Source organism: Oncorhynchus nerka, linkage group LG4 (genome assembly GCF_034236695.1).
Source record: "Oncorhynchus nerka isolate Pitt River linkage group LG4, Oner_Uvic_2.0, whole genome shotgun sequence".
NCBI classification, from domain to species: Eukaryota; Metazoa; Chordata; class Actinopteri; order Salmoniformes; family Salmonidae; genus Oncorhynchus; species Oncorhynchus nerka.
Window position 1 is genome coordinate 60,099,073 of NC_088399.1, and position 16,508 is coordinate 60,115,580.

At 45.5% G+C, this 16,508-nt stretch overlaps 1 protein-coding gene across 3 annotated transcripts in view; it reads left to right on the forward strand.

The window, feature by feature from the left end:
- Positions 1 to 16,508, forward strand: part of LOC115128299 (exostosin-1c) — a 74,493-nt gene that overhangs the window by 8,215 nt on the left and 49,770 nt on the right. For all 3 annotated transcript variants that reach the window (XM_029658021.2, XM_029658020.2, XM_029658024.2), the window contains exon 2: positions 2,137 to 3,488. In XM_029658021.2, coding sequence (XP_029513881.2) covers positions 2,542 to 3,488 — 947 coding nt within the window. In that variant the 5' untranslated portion in view covers positions 2,137 to 2,541. The remainder of the gene's footprint in view (positions 1 to 2,136; positions 3,489 to 16,508) is intronic.

The following is a 16,508-nucleotide window of genomic DNA, read 5'->3' on the forward strand; positions in this document are numbered from 1 at the left end:
ACTGGAAGTTCAACATGGCACCTCATGGCAAAGAACTCTCTGAGGATCTGAAAAAAAGAATTGTTGCTCTACATAAAGAGGGCCTGCACTATAAGAAGATTGCCAAGACCCTGAAACTGAGCTGCAGCATGGTGGCCAAGAACATACAGCGGTTTAACTGGACAGGTTCCACTCAGAACAGGCCTTGCCATGGTCGACCAAAGAAGTTGAGTGCACGTGCTCAGCGTCATATCCAGAGGTTGTCTTTGGGAAATAGACGTATGAGTGCTGCCAGCATTGCTGCAGAGGTTGAAGGGGTGGGGGGTCAGCCTGTCAGTGCTCAGACCATATGCCGTACACTGCATCAAATTGGTCTGCATGGCTGTCGTCCCAGAAGGAAGCCTCTTCTAAAGATGATGCACAAGAAAGCCCGCAAACAGTTTGCTGAAGACAAGCAGACTAAGGACATGGATTACTGGAACCATGTCCTGTGGTCTGATGAGACCAATATAAACTTATTTGGTTCAGATGGTGTCAAGCGTGTGTGGCGGCAACCAGGTGAGGAGTACAAAGACAAGTGTGTCTTGCCTACAGTCAAGCATGGTGGTGGGAGTGTCAAGGTCTGGGGCTGCATGAGTGCTGCCGGCACTGGGGAGCTACAGTTCATTGAGGGAACCATGAATGCCAACATGTACTGTGACATACTGAAGCATTGACACTTTGGACCCAATTTGGACATTTTCACTTAGGGGTGTATTCACTTTTGTTGCCAGCGGTTTAGACATTAATGGATGTGTGTTGAGTTATTTTGAGGGGACGGCAATACAAGCTGTACTCTCACTACTTTACATTGTAGCAAAGTGTCATTTCTTCAGTGTTGTCACATGAAATGATATACTCGAATATTTACAAAAATGTGAGGGGTGTACTCACTTTTGTGATATACTATACATACATACATACATACATACATACACAAATAGTCACGAGGCCTGCATACAGACACCGCCTGACTTACACATGGTTGCACATAAACACAGACAGAATGAGTTGGAAATGTATGTTTCAGTAGTCATTCAATTTACATTCAAAGGTAATTCTGTAGTGTCACAATACACTGGTCTAATGAGACAATGCATTGTTGATCAATATCACCTGTCTGTATGGAGCACGATAACAGGAGCAAAATGAAGGGGGGCATCAATTCTACATGGATGTAGAAGGTAGAAGAATGAGTGGGAGGGAGGGAGGGATGTAGAGATGGGGAGGAAAAGAGAAAGTGAGGGAGAGCAGGTGAGACCTGAAAGCTGCCTTTGTGTGGCGGCTGGCAGGAGGAACACTGGTCTGCTCTGTGAGGTGTTCCATACACACCACAGACACACACACTGGGGAGTTATGGGGGGGATGCTTTGGCAAACATACCGGGTTGCTGTTTTCAAATGTAACAAAAAGCCACTCTCTCCCCACCCCAAGATTATCAGACATTACACTGCCATAAAGTGGCTCTATTTTCCCTTACTTTACCCATCTCCATTTTGAAGTTGCTAAACAGCTCCCCGTTTCCTCCTCCACTGCATCTCAACTGTATCTGACGCTGTTCAACCAGAGCTTGAAGTACGTGATAATATCAGAGCTGGCTGCTTGATGTTCGGCATACTGAAACCAAAACGCCACGGTTCCAGGACTGGATGTCAAAAGCATAACCAGACCAAACATTCAAACTACTTTGACCATTTTCAAATATAGAGTGGTGGTATGTTTAAACTTTGAGAGTCAATGTTTTTTTTTTTATGTCTGTCTCACCAGAACTGTCTGCTATCTGAACTGAACTGAGCGAGGTCTGTGTTTTGAAGAGACTAGATTTCATCTTCAGTTCAACTCGGGGGGGTTTTATAGTGACTTTTTATGTGAATGAAATGACCACCGCTGTGCTAATTTATTGCTGAGTGTGTACACGCTTCATACTGATTCAGTGTATGTTTTGGTTGATACAGTATATCGGCATGTTGGTATGAGCGTGTGTTGTGCATTACATAATGGTGTGAGACCGTGTTCCTTGACTTGTTAATGTGCATAGTGCTGCTGGGCTCTGGCTGTGCTGTTAAGTGCTCCTCGGGTTGTGTACTGAGCTGTGATCTCGTTTATTTGCGTCCTCAGGAGAGACCCGGGAGACAGCGGGCGCCATGAGGCGGCGAGGAGGGCTTGAGAGAGAGGAGACATCGTCCTTCATCATCCACAGCATCGGGCAGTGCAGGAAGTGCACACACGCACCACAGAGACGGTCTAGCAAGAGACAGGCTAACGGCACCCGAATCTGAGCGAGAGAAACCGGAGAGAGTGGCTTCAACATCCATTTATTTATCCTCAATGGGCTCAAACTGGATGGGACCAGACTTGGAAGTGACGATGTCCAAGTTACCACACCGTTCTATATTGGACCCTCCTTGTTAGACCTTTCGAAATAACTCGCCCACCGCTCTGAGGCTTAGAACTGAGGGGCAGAGAGAGAAAAAGAGAGAAGGAGAGTGATAGAGGAAGAGAACGAGAGGCACTCTGGGCCCCATGCAGGCGCGTAAGAAGTATGTCCTGCTGGGGCTGTGTGCTTGCTGTTGGCTGCTGCTCTTCTACTGGGGAGGCGGGGTCCAGGTCCGTCTCTTCAAGCTACTGGGGCGGCCGAGGGGTGAGGTGGTGCGTCCCTGGCCCAACTGGACCGACCGGGCCTTCCTGCCAGGCTATGCCCAGCTGGAGGAACTCCAGACGGGGCCGGGTTCCGCCGAGTCCCCCCACCAGCGTCACCAAGCCTGGACGGGCATCTATAAAGACAGTCGCTGCCGCATGGAGACCTGCTTCGACTTTACGAGATGTCGACGTAGAGGGCGGAATGGGTTTAGAGTATACGTCTACCCGTCGGAGAAGGGCGAGCGCGTATCGGAGAGCTATCGTAAGATACTGATGTCTATAGGCGAGTCGCGGTACTACACCACGGACCCTCGCGAGGCGTGTCTGTTCGTTTTGGGGATTGACACTCTGGACCGAGACCAGCTCTCGGGGCAGTTCGTGCCCAACCTGGATGATCGTATCAAAGGTTACCCGCTCTGGAACGAGGGACGGAACCACCTTGTCTTTAATCTGTACTCTGGGACCTGGCCCAACTACAACGAGGACCTGGGCTTCAATATTGGCCAGGCCATCCTGGCTAAAGCCAGCCTCAACACGGAACACTTCAGGCCCGGGTTCGACGTCTCCATCCCCCTGTTCTCCAAGGAGCACCCCCAGAAGGGGGGCGAGAGGGGCTGGTTGGTGCGAAACACAGTGCCCCCACGCAGGAAGTACCTGTTGATGTTCAAAGGGAAGCGGTATCTAACGGGCATCGGGTCGGACACCCGTAACGCCCTGCATCACATCCATAACGGGAAGGACATCGTGTCCCTCACCACATGCCGTCACGGGAAGGACTGGGAGAAACACAAAGATGCCCGCTGTAACCATGACAACCTGGAGTATGAGAAGTAAGTCAGGATTTGGCATTCTGCCAAACTTCCAATTCAGTTAGTCACTCATTGACAACAATGCATGACTAAGTGAAAATTCGACTTAAGTGGAAGTTAGGATTCTCCCCTTAGGGATAGGTTATTATTGTGAGGTGGTGTCATAACTTGTGTTATGTTTCATCAGGAATACACGTTGGGCTTGTACTTGTATTGCTTAGTTTTTACTTGTTCTGGCCGTTTATTGTGGCTCTTAGATTTAGGGGTTTTATGAGTTTGATTTTCTCTCATCTAAACTGAGGTCTCCTTCTGGATATTATCTGGCTTTTACAGTTAATGTTCCAGTTATCATGTTAGGATTATCGAGTGTTGGTTGCGTGTTGTGTTAGATTTAAAGTATAGAGTGTGGTCCTGGCTGTGTAAGGTCTTGGTGATGAGTTTACACCCCTTGTAAAGCAAGTCAACATCCAAATACCAATAGATTGTCCAAAGGCCAATAGAAAAGGTTCTGAAACCTCCTGAGAAGTGTGTTTATTCATCCATGCGTAGAGGAGCAGTGTCACGATGCAAAGAGTGGGATTGAGGAGAGGGAAAGTTGACTGGAATAAGAATAGCAGTTGATTGGGTAAGAATAGGGGGAGGCTATCTTTTTATGTAGCTTCCAACAAAGTACACCAGTAATCTGGTCCTGGTCGGTTACCTCTAGAATAAGAGAGAGAGAGAGAGTGAGTGGAGAGACTTGTCTTACCCAGTAATAGCAGTTGTCATCTGGCCAGGACATAGCTACCTTTCTGGGTTGTTGACATTGGGCCAGTGGTGAAGGGAAGGGGACGGATCTCCCACTCAATACTGTATGAATGAGCTCATTTATTCCACACATAACAAACGGTCTGCTCAGACATCAGGGGGTGTGGGGGCTTATGTTATATGATAGTGATTTGGATATGGCGAGGGGTTAGATAGGGGTGACAAAGACCTCTCTCTGACTCTCATATCCCGAGGAGTGGGTGGGCTTTTAACATGAGAACCATGCATGGAAGTGGAGTCAGAATGAATTAAATGAAGGCATTACGATATATAAATGTCCCATGAAGCTGAAGGATTCTGAGAATAAGGTTAGGTAATGACTCCCACCATCCATGTCTCTCTCTCTCTCTCTCCAAATGCCATTCTTCCCCTGTTTCTCCTGTCCTCCTTGGCTGTGGGCTCAGGCAGGCTGCAGCCTCTTAGCAGGTTGCACCAGGTTAATGAGCCCATGCATCTGGTCCACCAAGAGATTAACCCAGGAGGACCTGGTACTAGACAGAGTAGGGGGGGGGGGACCTGAAGGGGAGTGTACAGGACAGCCAAGACATGGGGGTTAGATAAAGGGAGGGAGGGACGAAGAGGGGGAGAGAGGCAGACAGCAGGAAAGAGAAGAAGAAAAGGTGGGAAGGGGTAACAGATGGGGAGGAAGAGGAGAAGAAGGTAGGACTTCAGGCAGGGAAAGGACCCAGAAAGAAAGAGGGGCCAAGAGGGAGGGTGACGAAGCGAGAGAAAGAGGGAGGGAGAGAGGGGGATACTTTAGGCAAGGGAGAGGCTTTACCGCAGCTTAATGGCCTAGTTTCTCTTTTTTCTTACTTTGAAGGATTCCCTGAGAAAGGAAAGAAAAACCTGCATTGTACAGTGAATCTAAATGAGGGTGTGTGTGAAAAGAGAGGAGTGGAAATGAAGCACGGACTTTCAGGAGACACACACACACATATATATAACACGTACTAGAAGAATACTTTACAGAGTTGCTTTAGTTCTAGTTGAAGCACTGAGGTATAAGTATCAGGGACGTGGGGGAGGGCGGTGTAATGGCAAAAGGATGTACCTCTCCATTCAGCTTAAACGGATATTCCCATGACGACGGCCTTGCCAAGTGGAAGACGGTGTCAGAGCATAGGCCATTATTCATGACTCAAAAAGTACTCGAGAAGAGGGGAATAAAAAGAGATTCATAAAAAGACCACTGTTCGCTACTGCAGTGCAGAATATACAGTAACCGTTGTACACTGTAGATACAGTACAGGAATATACAGTAATATACATAAATACACTACATGGCCAAAAGTATGGGCCATGTAGAATGATATTCCAAAATCATGGGCATTAATATGATATGGAGTTGGTCCCCCCCCTTTGCTGCTAAAACAGCCTCCACTCTTCTGGGAAGGCTTTCAACTAGATGTTGGAACATTGCTTGCTTCCATTTAGCCACAAGAGCTTTACTGAGGTCGGGCACTGATGTTGGGCGATTAGGCCTGGCTCGCAGTCGGCGTTTGATGGAGTTGAGGTCAGGGCTCTGTTCAGGCCAGTCAAGCTCTTCCACACCGATTTCCGACAAACCATTTCTGTATGGACCTTGTTTTGTGCACAGGGGCATTGTCATGCTGAAATAGGAAAATACCTTCCCAAAACGGTTGCCACAAAGTTGGAAGAACCGACTCAACTAGAATGGCGTTGTATGCTGTAGCGTTAAGATTTCCCTTCATTGGAACTAAGGGGCCTAGCCCGAACCACGAAAAACAGCCCCAGACCATTATTCCTCCTTTACCAAACTACATTTGGCACTGTGCATTGGGGAAGGTAGCTTTCTCCTGGCATCCACCAAAGCCAGATTCGTCTGTCGGACTGCCAGACAGTGAAGCGTGATTCTTCACTCCAGAGAACGTGTTTCCACTGCTCCAGAGTCCAATGGCGTCGAGCTTTACACCACTCCAATCAACGCTTGGCATTGAGCATGGTGATCTTAGGCTTGTTTGCGGCTTGCTTTGCAGCTCCCGACTAACAGTTCTTGCGCTGACGTTGCTTCCAGAGGCAGTTTGGAACTCGGTAGTGAGTGTTGCAACCGAGGACAGACGATTTTTACGTGCTACGCACTTCAGCACTTGGCGGTCCCATTCTGTGAGCTTGTGTGGCCTACCCCTTCGTTGCTGAGCCGCTGTTGCTCCTAGACGTTTCCACTTCCCAATAACAGCACTTACAATTGACCGGGGCAGCTCTAGCAGGGCAGAAATTTGACGAACTGACTTGTTGGAAAGGTGGCATCCTATGACAGTGCCACGTTGAAAGTCACGGAGCTCTTCAGAAAGGCCATTCTACAGCCAATGTTTGTCTGTGGAGATTGCATGGTGGTGTGCTCGATTTTTATACACCTGTCAACAACAGTTGTGGCTGAAATAGCAGAATCCACTATTTTGAAGGGGTGTCCACATACTTTTGTCCATGTAGTCTATATAGTACAGTAAAGGACAACATCATCATTATTACATGCATATTGCATTATAGGAATTATGTATCTGAAATAATTGTGATTTTTCTATAAATGAACTGAAACTAGGCATGGCCCTGACATAATAAGAGGCTTGAATTGTACTGTAGTTAGTGTTCCTGCAGTTCGACCATGGGTATGTATTTGAATGCATGCTTGTGTAAGTGTGTTTTGTTTGAATGGGTGGATTTGTGTTTGTGTTTCTGTGAGTGCGTATGTGTATGCCTTTGTGTGTTTGTGTGCATGTATAATAGTGTGTGTGTGTTGGGATGTTGGCAGGCCCCAATAAGAAATCCTACACCCCACTGTAATTAGGGGCTGTGAAATTGTACCCCTGGAGAGCATGTGGTGTGTGCGGCTCGTGTTCCAGTCCAGAACAAACTCCTCTGTTTGTGTCTCTGTTTAAAAAAAGGTGAATTGAGACAGAGCCTTATAGTTCTTTTTCTCTCTCCTGTTCTTTCTCTCGCTCTCATTTTTCCTCTTCCGGTCCTGATCTCCCTCACTCCCATCTCTCTCTCTCTCTGTAATTTTGTTCTTGACCTCCATCCCTAGCTCTCTCTCTCTCTCCTTTTCCCCTCTTCCAGTGTCTCGCCCACACTCCTGCACTCCCTTCTCTCTCCCTCTTTATTTAGTCTTCCTCTTGAACTCCACTCTTACTGCAAGTACTTCTCCCCATCGGTCTACACCCACTTTTTGATTTATGTTGTTTTTTTTTTTTATCACCGCCCTCCCTCTTTTTAACATTCAATCAAATTGATTTATAAATCCCTTTTTTACATCAGCTGATGTCACAAAGTGCTGTACAGAAACCAGCCTAAAACCCCAAACCCCAAGCAATACAGATGTAGATACATGGTGGCTAGGAAAAACTCCCTAGAAAGGAGAAACCTAGAGAGGAACCAGGCTCTGAGGGGTGGCTAGTCCTCTTCTGGCTTTGCCGGGTGGAGATTATAACAGTACATGGCCAAGATGTTCAAACGTTCATAGATGACCAGCAGGGTCAAATAATAATAATCACAGTGGTTGTAGAGGGTGCAACAGGTCAGCACCTCAGGAGTAAATGTCAGTTGGCTTTTCATAGCCGATCATGCTATGTTTGGGACATGGTAGCACATCCAGTGAACAGGTCAGGGTTCCATAGCCTCAGGCAGAACAGTTGAAACTAGAGCAGCAGCATGACCAGGTGGACTGGGGACAGTAAGGAGTCATCAGGCCAGGTAGTCCTGAGCCATGGTCCTAGGGCTCAGGTCCTTCGAGAGAAAGAGGGAGAGAGAATTAAATTCACACAGGACACCGGATAAGACCTCTCTGAGTCAAAGGGTTGCATTTAATTCAACTAAAAAGAGAGGTGGACCAGCGATCTCTCTATTGCTCTACTGCCCCCTATCAGTAAGCTGACCTCATAGCACCCAGTGGTGATGCCAGGTGGTTCCGTGTTACTATGTCTGGTTGCTTCTCAGATGGTTGTCTATTTTGTCTGGCTACACTAGTGGTAAACACATTCTTTTGAAATGCTAAACAGAATCAGTTATGCTTGGCAACAAAAATGTGGCTTGTTTGCAGTCCCACATTTTAATATTTTGTTACCTTTTTAAATGTTCTGGTAAGAAAGACTTCCTAGCTCTACTGCCTCACAGTCCTTGGCTAATTGTTTATGCCCCCCACCAACTCTTTGCATTTAGCTATCCCTCTCCTTTGGACCTGTGTATATTGAGTGGGAGAGTAAAGCCTGTCAGGTTGTCAGGTGCCTCTCAGGTTCCTGATGTGGAGCCATTTGGCCCCTGAGGCCCACGCTGTCTTACCACCAGCCCACGCGGGGGCCCTGGCTCTACTAGTGTGGATGTCCTTAATGGGGGCCATTCACCGGCCTAATTGGGCCGTTTATCCAGCCGGGCCAGCGCCACGGCGATCATTGCGGGAAAAGCCCCCGGCGTCCTCACTCCCTTTTGTCCGAGCCAACTGGAGCTGAAAGCCTTTCACAATATGGGCGAGACTATAGGAGATGGAGAGAGGGAGACTCCTGCCTTCTGCTGATAAGACTCTCCTTCCCCTCTCTCTCTGTTTTTCGCTTGTTTACCCGTTTTGATAGCCTCCACTTGACTTTCTGAACCCACAACTCTGTATCCAGAGATTATGGATGGTAGGGATTAGGAAAAAGGGGACATGTGAAACTAAGTGCTCCTTACACTATGTTTAATGTTCCATACAATTAGGTGAAGTTGACCTTCAGCAAGTATTGTCTTTCAGAAATGTCAAGACAAAAATAGAATACATTTATTAAATATACATGTGTGTTCATTAGTCATTTTTCTTTTTTCGTCTATGAGGGAAAAGAGGACTGCTTTAAACCATTGGTCTTAATGTCCCATTGGGTGGCTTGAGTCTTTGACAGATGCCTAGGGGCATGGTTCAGTGGCTATTCACTCATATATGTATGTGTGTCTGGTGTTAGGGTTAAATTGGGATTTGAAAGGGGTGGATTTAACCTCTTGAAACTAGGGGGCACTATTTTTATTTTTGGAAAAATAACGTTCCCAAAGTAAACCGCCTATTTCTCAGGACCAGATGCTAGAATATGCATATAATTGACAGCTTAGGATAGAAAACACTCTAACGTTTCCAAAACTGTTAAAATATTATCTGTGACTATAACAGAACTGATATTGCAGGCAAAATCCTGAGGAAAATCCAATCAGGAAGTGCCTCTTATTTTGAAACCGTTGTGTTCCTATGCACCCTATTGGCCATTGAAAGGGATATCAACCAGATTCCTTTTTCTAAGTATTCCCTAAGGTGTCTACAGCATTTTGACGTAGTTTCACGCCTTTATGTTGAAGAATGAGCGTAAACGACTACATTGTGTAAGTGGCCAGCTGAGGGCTCTCAGAGTGATTCTTGCGTAAAAGACAGAGGTAGTCATTTTTCCTCTTGCTCCTACTGAAAATCCAATTGTCCCTGTTGATATATTATCGAATAGATATTTAAAAAACACCTTGAGGATTGATTATAAAAAACGTTTGCCATGTTTCTGTCGCTATTATGGATAGAATTTGTACATTTTTTCAGCGTTGTCGTGACCGCTATTTCCGGTGGATTTCTCAACATAATGTGACCAACAAACGGAAGTATTTTGGGTATAAAAATAAACTTTATGGAACAAAAGGAACATTTGCTGTCTAACTGGGAGTCTCGTCAGTGAAAACATCCGAAGATCATCAAAGGTAAACGGTTAATTTGATTGCTTTTCTGATTTTCGTGACCAAGCTTCCTGCTGCTAGCTGGACATAATGCTATGCTAGGCTATCGATAAACTTACACAAACGCTTGTCTTGCTTTGTCTGTACAGCATAATTTCAAAATCTGAGATGACAGGGTGATTAACAAAAGGCTAAGCTGTGTTTCACTATATTTCACTTGTGATTTCATGAATAGGACTATTTTCTAGTAATATTTTTTGACCGTTGCGCTATGCTAATTAGTGTAGTTGATGACAATTCTCCCAGATCCGGGATGGGTAGTTCCAAGATTAACCTGTGATTCTTTTTAACCTGTGATACTGTGATTTTCCACGTTCTGATTCAGAATACTCCTCCTTACCTGCCTCCTTTTTGAGGTTGGTTGAGCCCACTTCAACTGCGTCCCGACTTCAGTCAACCCCTGTTAGTCGACAGACAAGTGGGCAGCTTTTTATAAGGCGACGACTTCATTTCACCTCATACCATACTGACGACTGACGACCAAGTTCGCATTACCCTAGCTGATTTATTTAGCTAGCATCTTCTCAACATGAGCTACGGAGGACCCCTAGAATCAACAGTTACCACGTATCCTTACACTCCTCAGCACTTGATACATTTGCACCCAATAAAAACACTCTTATATGAAAGGGTGTGGTGGTATTGTGTGGCATCTACTACTGTGGGCCAAACCCAGACAATCTACCCTGGCCCAGATACCTCCTATAGGCAACTTAGGAAAATACTGAACACTATGAATAAGTCAAATAAAATCCAAATGTATTTGTCACGTGCTTCGTAAACAACAAGTGTAGACTAACCGTGAAATGCTTTCTTACGGGTCCTTTTTCCAACAATGCAGAGTTAAAATAAAATAGGTGACAAGGAGAAATTCAGTTAATAATGAATAACAATAAAGTGTTAAAGTAACATGGCTTTATACAGGAAGTGCCGAGTCGCTGTGCAGGGGTATGAGGTAATTGAGGTAGCTATGTACACATAGGTAGAGGTAAAGTGACTAGGCAACAGGATAGATAATAGACAGTAGCAGCAGTGTGGTTGTGGCATCGGTATGCAATGTGTGTGTTGGGATGTCAGTGTAGGTATGTTTGAGTGTGTGGCTAGTCTGAGTTCTACTGTTCATCTCTTATTTAATGATAGCCTGGGAGCTAGCTGAGGCCAGTTTGGTGTTGAGTCCCCTGTCTCTGCAACACCTATGATAAATGACCCCGACTGGATGCTGCTCCCAGCTGCTCGCTCTGGGAATGTCTACTAGGTATAGACTGTTTAAATCCTATTCTGACGCTTGGCTATATGGGCTCTTGGGATGTTATTATTAATAATAGTTAGGTGGGTGCTTACATTTGCCCTATTTCATGTACATGTATTATATACATGAGTGTATTATATACATGAGTGAATTGGAAATGAGTTTTGTTGCACATCCGACTCTCTCGGAGAGTGGGGTCACGGCCAGGGATCAGCCATTATTGACTGTGACCCTGGAGCAATTAGGGTTAAGTGCCTTGCTCAAGGACACATTGACAGATTGTTTTTCACCTAGTCAACTTTGGGATTTGAACCAGTGACCTTTCGGTTACTGGCCCAAAGCTAGGCTACTCTTCTGTGCTCAAACTAGCACTTGTATATTTTTGTTCATGTTGTCCTATAGAGGACCACACATTGCTATGATATGTATTTGAACCCGGAGGTAGACCTATATGCTTTGTTACACTGTGATCCCTGTACCTCAGTTTGCATGTTGTTTTCAGAGAACATTTGAATTGCTTTACTCTCTGCCTCTTGCCTTTTTACATACTACACCCAGCCAACACACACTGCCCTTCCCACTGCCTCTACACACCACCTAGCCTATTTCAGTCATTTCCTTCACTCTTCCCTCTGACCCTACGCCCTACATTACAAGCAGTCTCCACGATCAACTTCCTAGCCAACTCCATTCATAGCTCCATTCCGAGGACTATCCTTAGCTTGGTATCCACTACTATTACTACTGCTGCTCCTTCACCCAATACCCATGTCTCCGTACCGACACCCACCCCTCATATCCCACTCTCACACCACAGTTCAGGTTACCCACACCCTGGCCAGATTGCCCATCCTTGTCCCTGTGTTTCCAGCTGTCCCCAGGTTGTCACCCCTGTCCCCGTGGACCCACTATCCTGTCCGGTGTAGTCAGGCTGGCAGGGCTGCAGTAACCAGAGCCTGCTCCTCTCTTTCTGTCGCAATGAGTCTCTCTTTCTGACACCCTCTTCCATTATCTCGCTGTTCACGCTCTCTCCTGCTATTTCTCTGCCCAATCTCCCTCTCTTTCTCGTTCTCTCTTGCACTCTTTGTTCCTCCCTTTCTCTTTATCTACCCCATCTGTTTTCCCCTGCTGTCTCTCCCTAGATATCTGTCTCTGCCTCGTCTTTCTTTCTCTTAATTCCTCTCTCTCCCTCTTGTCTTCACACTCTCTCTCTCTCCTCTCTATGGCTGTAATATGATCAGGTGCAGGGAGTGAGCTGTCTCCACTCCAGTAAATGCATTAGCCCCGTCTCCTCTCCCTATCCCCTAGCTAGACTACTCTGCTGGCCCCAGTCAAACCCCAGTGTGGCTGGACGGATGGGTCACAAGGCCAGAGCCATTCCAGGAATGGACTTTATTGCTTCTGCAAACGCACACATACACAGATAGGTAGATATAAATGTGTGCATACACACACAAATGCCCTAAGCAGGAAAATACACACACACACACGTTTGTTTTTCTGTCCTTTTGGGGTCCAAACAATTGATTCCCATTCAAAATACTATTTTCTCTAACCCCTAAACCAAAAACACACACACACACACACACTCCATCACTGCTCCTAATAGGGTGTAAGCTGACAGACCGAGCCAGACTCCCTCCGTCAGCACAGTGAATCTATATTCATTCACTAGCTTCACTGTGCGCTAGAGACGAATGAACTAGAGCGAATCCATAGATCCACTAAGCCCACTGATCTATTGAGAAACCCTCTCTGGAATGGAATCTAGGAATCTATATGGCATGGATCCGTTCCCTACAGAATGGATTAGATAGCTATAGCGTTAGGACAACATAGCGAGCAGGTTATCAGTTTGCCACTACTGCAGTGGTAAGCATTTAGGTAATGTTGTTAGTGCAGCATAGAGCATAGCTCGTTTCCTGGTTCTCTTATCAGTAAATCACTTATTCAAACCTGCTGTTTTAGCTTGTAGCATTTAGCTTCAGTGGAAGCACCACAGTTGTATGCAATGAATCAAGAAGATTGAATAAGAATGTCTTTGTGAAATACCAGAGGAGAGAGATACAGTCTTAGTTAATAACTCATACTTACAGTACAAATATAGTAGGGCTATTAGCTGTGTGGTAGCCTCCAAATGAACTTCATTAACCCTTGCAGTACCCCTTCCCTCTAGGGTGGGAATGGAATAGCTGTGCCCGCTGCTGATTGGCTGGTGTCCTGCCTGTTATCTGGAACGTCTGTCTGTCAGGAGAGACGTCGTGGGGATACCAATCCATCAAAAGGTGGCTACGAGCTCCACTCATTTGAGCTACGTGTGTGGATGGGCCAGCAGGCTCTATTCGTTGCGTTCCACTCAGAGAGGATGTCGGCCTTGTATAGTGTATATCCACCAGGGGGCTTGGGAACAAGAGTAGCTTACCAAGCAAGAGGGGCCGAGCCACTCTATTTGACTCTAGCTAGCGACGACATTTGAACTTCCGTGTTATGTGCCTGTTTGGTTGCCTTACACCCTGGAATTATAATTGATTTTTTTTTGGGGGTTTGTATCATTTGATTTACACAACATGCCTACCACTTTGAAGATGCAAAATATTTTTTGTGAAACAAATAAGAAATAAAACTAACCCAAAGTCAATACTTTGTAGAGCCACCTTTTACAGCAATTACAGTTGCAAGTCTCTTGGGGTATGTCTCTATAAGCTTGGCACATCTAGACACTGGGATTTTAGCCCATTTTTCAAGGCAAAACTGCTCCAGCTCCTTCAAGTTGGATGGGTTCCGCTGGTGTACAGCATTCTTTAAACCACTCAAGTGTTGCTTTAGCAGTATGCTTTGGGTCATTGTCCTGCTGGAAGGTGAAGCTCTGTCCCAGTCTCAAATCTCTGGAAGAGTGAAGCAGGTTTCTCGCAAGAATTTCCCTGTATTTAGCACCATCCTTCAACTCTAACCAGTGTCCCAGTCCCTGCCAATGAATAACATCCCCACAGCATGATGCTGCCACAACCATGTGGGGATGGTGTTCTCGGGGTGATGCGAGGTGTTGGATTTGCGCCAGACATGGCGTTTTCCTTGATGGCCAAAAGGCTCACTTTTAGTTTCATCTGACCAGAGTACCTTCCATATGTTTGGGTAGTCTCCCACATGCCTTTTGGCAAACACCAAAAGGTGCTTATTTTTTTCTTTAAGCAATTACTTTTTTTTTATGGCAGCGCTTCCGTAAAGCCCAACTCTGTGGAGTGTATGGCTTAAAGTAGTCTTATGGACAGATACTCCAATCTCTGCTTTGCAGCTTCTTCAGGGTTATCTTTGGTATCTTTGTAGCCTCTGATTAATGCCCTCCTTGCCTGGTGCGTGAGTTTTGATGGGTGGCCCTCTCTTGGCAGGTTTGTTGTGGTGCCATATTCTTTCAATTTTTTTATAATCGGATTTAATGGTGCTCCGTGGGATGTTCAAAGTATTGGATATGTTTTTATAACCCAACCCTGATCTGTACTTCTCCACAAATTTGTCCCTGACCTGTTTGAAGAGCTCCTTGGTCTTCATGGTGCCGCTTGGTGGTGTTGCAGACTCTGGGGCTGTTTGGAACGTGTGTGTATACTGAGATCATGTGACACTTAGATTGCACACAGGTGGACTTTATTTAACTAATTATGTGACTTCTGAAGGTAATTGATTGCACCAGATCTAATTTGGAGGCTTCATAGGGGGTGAATGCATACGCATGCACCACTTTTCCATTTTATTTATTTTTTAAATCATTTTTTGAAACAAGTTATTTTTGTTTTTTTTCACTTCACCAATTTGGACTGTTTTGTGTATGTCCATTACATGAAATCTATTTAAATTACATGTTGTAATGCAACAAAATCCTGGTCCTGATGGCACTCTGCGATGCAAGGTACTGACCATATCCAGGTAAGATACGCTAAATACATATGATGTGAAAATTATACCAATATAGACATTTTAATGATATGCCTCACATAAAAGGGACCTGGCATCCCAATAAGAGGATGGGGGACTATGTACAAACAGGCTACACAATTGTTACAGTACACGTTTGATAGCCTTCATGGTACTGTTCAATAGAAGCAATTATTTTAGTCAAAGGTTCTTCTGGCCTTGATGACGCCAAAAAGATTTACAACTACTGCCACTCAAGAGCCAGAATAATTTCAGAAAGCTGCTTTGGGTTCCTTGCTGCAAGATGGGGGATCCTGGGATGAGCCCTTGATATTGCCCCGGAGAAAGCTGAGACCATTGTGAAGGCCTGCGTGGCCCTCCACCACTACCTTTGCACCACAGACACATCAACACGGTACATCCGCCGCACGTTTGACCACTCCACACCCACTAGGAACCTGCTTCCAGGAGAGTGGAGACAGGTGGTACAAGGGGACACCAGCTTCCTGGACCCAAGAAACATGTCGGCAGACAGGTCAACCAGAGTTGCACAACAACCTAAATGACTACTTCCTCACACCAGCAGGTCAGGTGTCTTTCCAAAATGCTGCTATCACACGTGGCACCCTACTCTAAATGTTGGAGTGTGGTTTAGAAAACAGGTGCACGCATACCTTCTCTTCTGGTTGATGACGGTTTGACTCATGTTGTGAGCCTCACACTTGGTTTTGCTGTTTGGATGTGGCTGCCAAATCCCAATAAAGAGTACTATGATGACTCACGTCATCCTTGTTTTAGTTTTTTTTATATATTTATATAAAAAATGGTGAGGCTAGACCCTCAAGACATTTACTTAACCTTGTGTTACGTGTAGTGGCCTTTCACCTTCCTGCTATAGTAAATGGGTGTGTCCAGCTGTAGACAACAAGGTCTGCCACAAGTACAAGTAAGCAGTACTTTTAAAAGGGGGAAAAAGTGTGATGACCCCCCGCAGAGGTGATGAACCAGGCCGGGGAGATGATGAATCCAGGGGAGTTGAACCACCGGTAGATGGGCCCTCAGGGCTCAGCACCATCTCTGCACTGTCCAAAACCACATACTCCTCCAACACCTACAAGCAGATGGCGAATACGTTAGAATACAATTCAACCAATCTAAAAACATGTTTCCCCAAAATAACTGATTTCATAAAAATCTCAATCTAATTAACACACACATTACCTCTGCTAATCTTATAACACAGGCAATGAATATTTCCCACACACAATTTCTCCCATCCAGAAAAGAACTGATTTCACATGTTCTAACTAATTCTGCTAAACATAAGATCA